Source organism: Numida meleagris, chromosome 1 (genome assembly GCF_002078875.1).
Source record: "Numida meleagris isolate 19003 breed g44 Domestic line chromosome 1, NumMel1.0, whole genome shotgun sequence".
Taxonomy (NCBI): domain Eukaryota; kingdom Metazoa; phylum Chordata; class Aves; order Galliformes; family Numididae; genus Numida; species Numida meleagris.
In genome coordinates this window covers 62,979,160-62,980,824 of record NC_034409.1, presented here as the reverse complement: position 1 = coordinate 62,980,824, position 1,665 = coordinate 62,979,160, and the positions used below count along the sequence as shown (strand labels likewise).

At 45.6% G+C, this 1,665-nt stretch overlaps 1 protein-coding gene across 1 annotated transcript in view; it reads left to right on the top strand.

The window, feature by feature from the left end:
- The window catches only part of LOC110395733 (aldose reductase-like), an 8,605-nt gene continuing 8,012 nt past the window's right edge, over nucleotides 1,073–1,665 (top strand). Inside the window, exon 1 of the mRNA XM_021390490.1 lies at nucleotides 1,073–1,665. Coding sequence (XP_021246165.1) covers nucleotides 1,613–1,665 — 53 coding nt within the window. The 5' untranslated portion in view covers nucleotides 1,073–1,612.

The window sequence follows — 1,665 nt, the reverse complement described above, 5'->3', positions numbered from 1 at the left end:
AAGCATTGCAGCGGTAGTGCCTGGGGGCACCTGAGTTCTTGCTCCAGCAGTGGGGCACACACTTCTCTGCTGCATGAGGAACATGAGGTTCTGGGCATTGAGGTTTCTGCCCTCAGTGTCAGATACCTTTATTCCCCATGGCCTTCCAAAGAACATGGAGCATTTTTCTCCTCTGCGAAAGGGCACACAAAGCTCTCACCCAGGAGATCACAGTGCAGCTTGGCTTTTTGTCTCCAGTTATGGTCCACATTTCATGAAAAGCATCTGGTGAAGGGAGCCTGCCAGAAAACTCTTGCTGACCTGAAACTGGATTACCTGGATCTCTATCTCATGCACTGGCCTTCTGGCTTCAAGGTATAGTAATCGCACTTCCACTGACTTGCTTTCTTGGGTGAGCTCTTCAGAGCTGCCAGCTATGCTTTCAGCACCTCTGTTGCTCCTGTCCTGAAACATGACATCTCTCTGGTGCTGCTCATTCAGTTCTACTCTGGCCACGTGAGCCAGGCTCTGGAACTGTCCCCATGAGAGCACTGCTAGCATGGCATCCTTTGTCCTCTTAATAACTGGGGAGTGTTTAACGGTAAGTTTGGATCCCAGACAAAGGATGTTCCTTTCAAATGCACCCTTTGCAAGATGCATAAATGAAGGAATTACTTGATATTATGGGGACAGCAGATGACAAAAATTCCTTGACTCTGCATAAAAGAATTTATTATTCAGCAATTTCTATGAGAAATGGTTGAAGAATGAATTATATTAATACATGAATTAACGTGTAAGATATTTTCATGTACTATTAGCTTTAGCTTCCTGTACTCCTGCCTGATTTCCTTACAAAGCTAGCTTCCCTAAGAGGAATGTTAAAAACATTTTTAATCTCCACTGACAGGCAGGAGATGTCCTCTTTCCCAAAGATGACAAAGGCATGGTTATACCCAGCAGCACCGACCTTCTACAAACATGGGAGGTAGGTTCAACCACACAAGCAGTCCAGTTTTCTCTGCCTTTGACAGTCCTTTCCACATTTTCGTTGCATTCAGCCATCACAGAACTGTTCTCTCATGCATGTACTTTTACCTGGATGGAAATCAAGATAATACAAGATTGATTTCTGCGTGCTTAGTCATTACTTCCACACTACTGTTCTCTCAGTGTCTAATAACCCACAGTGAGAGCCAACATCTCTTTCAGGGAAGCTGTAGACCACAGAGAAGATGGAAAAAGTTCTCAGCTTGACCATAACAACTGTCCACTTCACCACAAGTCCTCAGGCAGTTCTTGAACTGCTCAAACACAACTGGCAGGAATAAAGACATTTTAGGTTGTGAGCCTACCTATAGCCTGCGGCACAACCCACCCGTGCTTCTACAACAGCGGATTATTGAGCATCACTGTCCTTCTCCTCACACAACTCGGTGTGATTTTTCACAATGTCAAGGAGTGAGACTTTGAGCTTGGGTGAGATGGCACCCGCATTTCCCTCAGGGAGCATTGCGCGTCTAAATAGTTAATTTGTGCTTCCCATGAAAACAGGGAAATACGCCCCAGAAGATCATCTTCAGGACCCGTCTTCTGTACCAGATGATGACTTTGCTCCTCTCTCTGCTAGGCCATGGAAGAGCTGGTGGATGCTGGCCTGGTAAAAGCCATTGGCATCTCCAACTT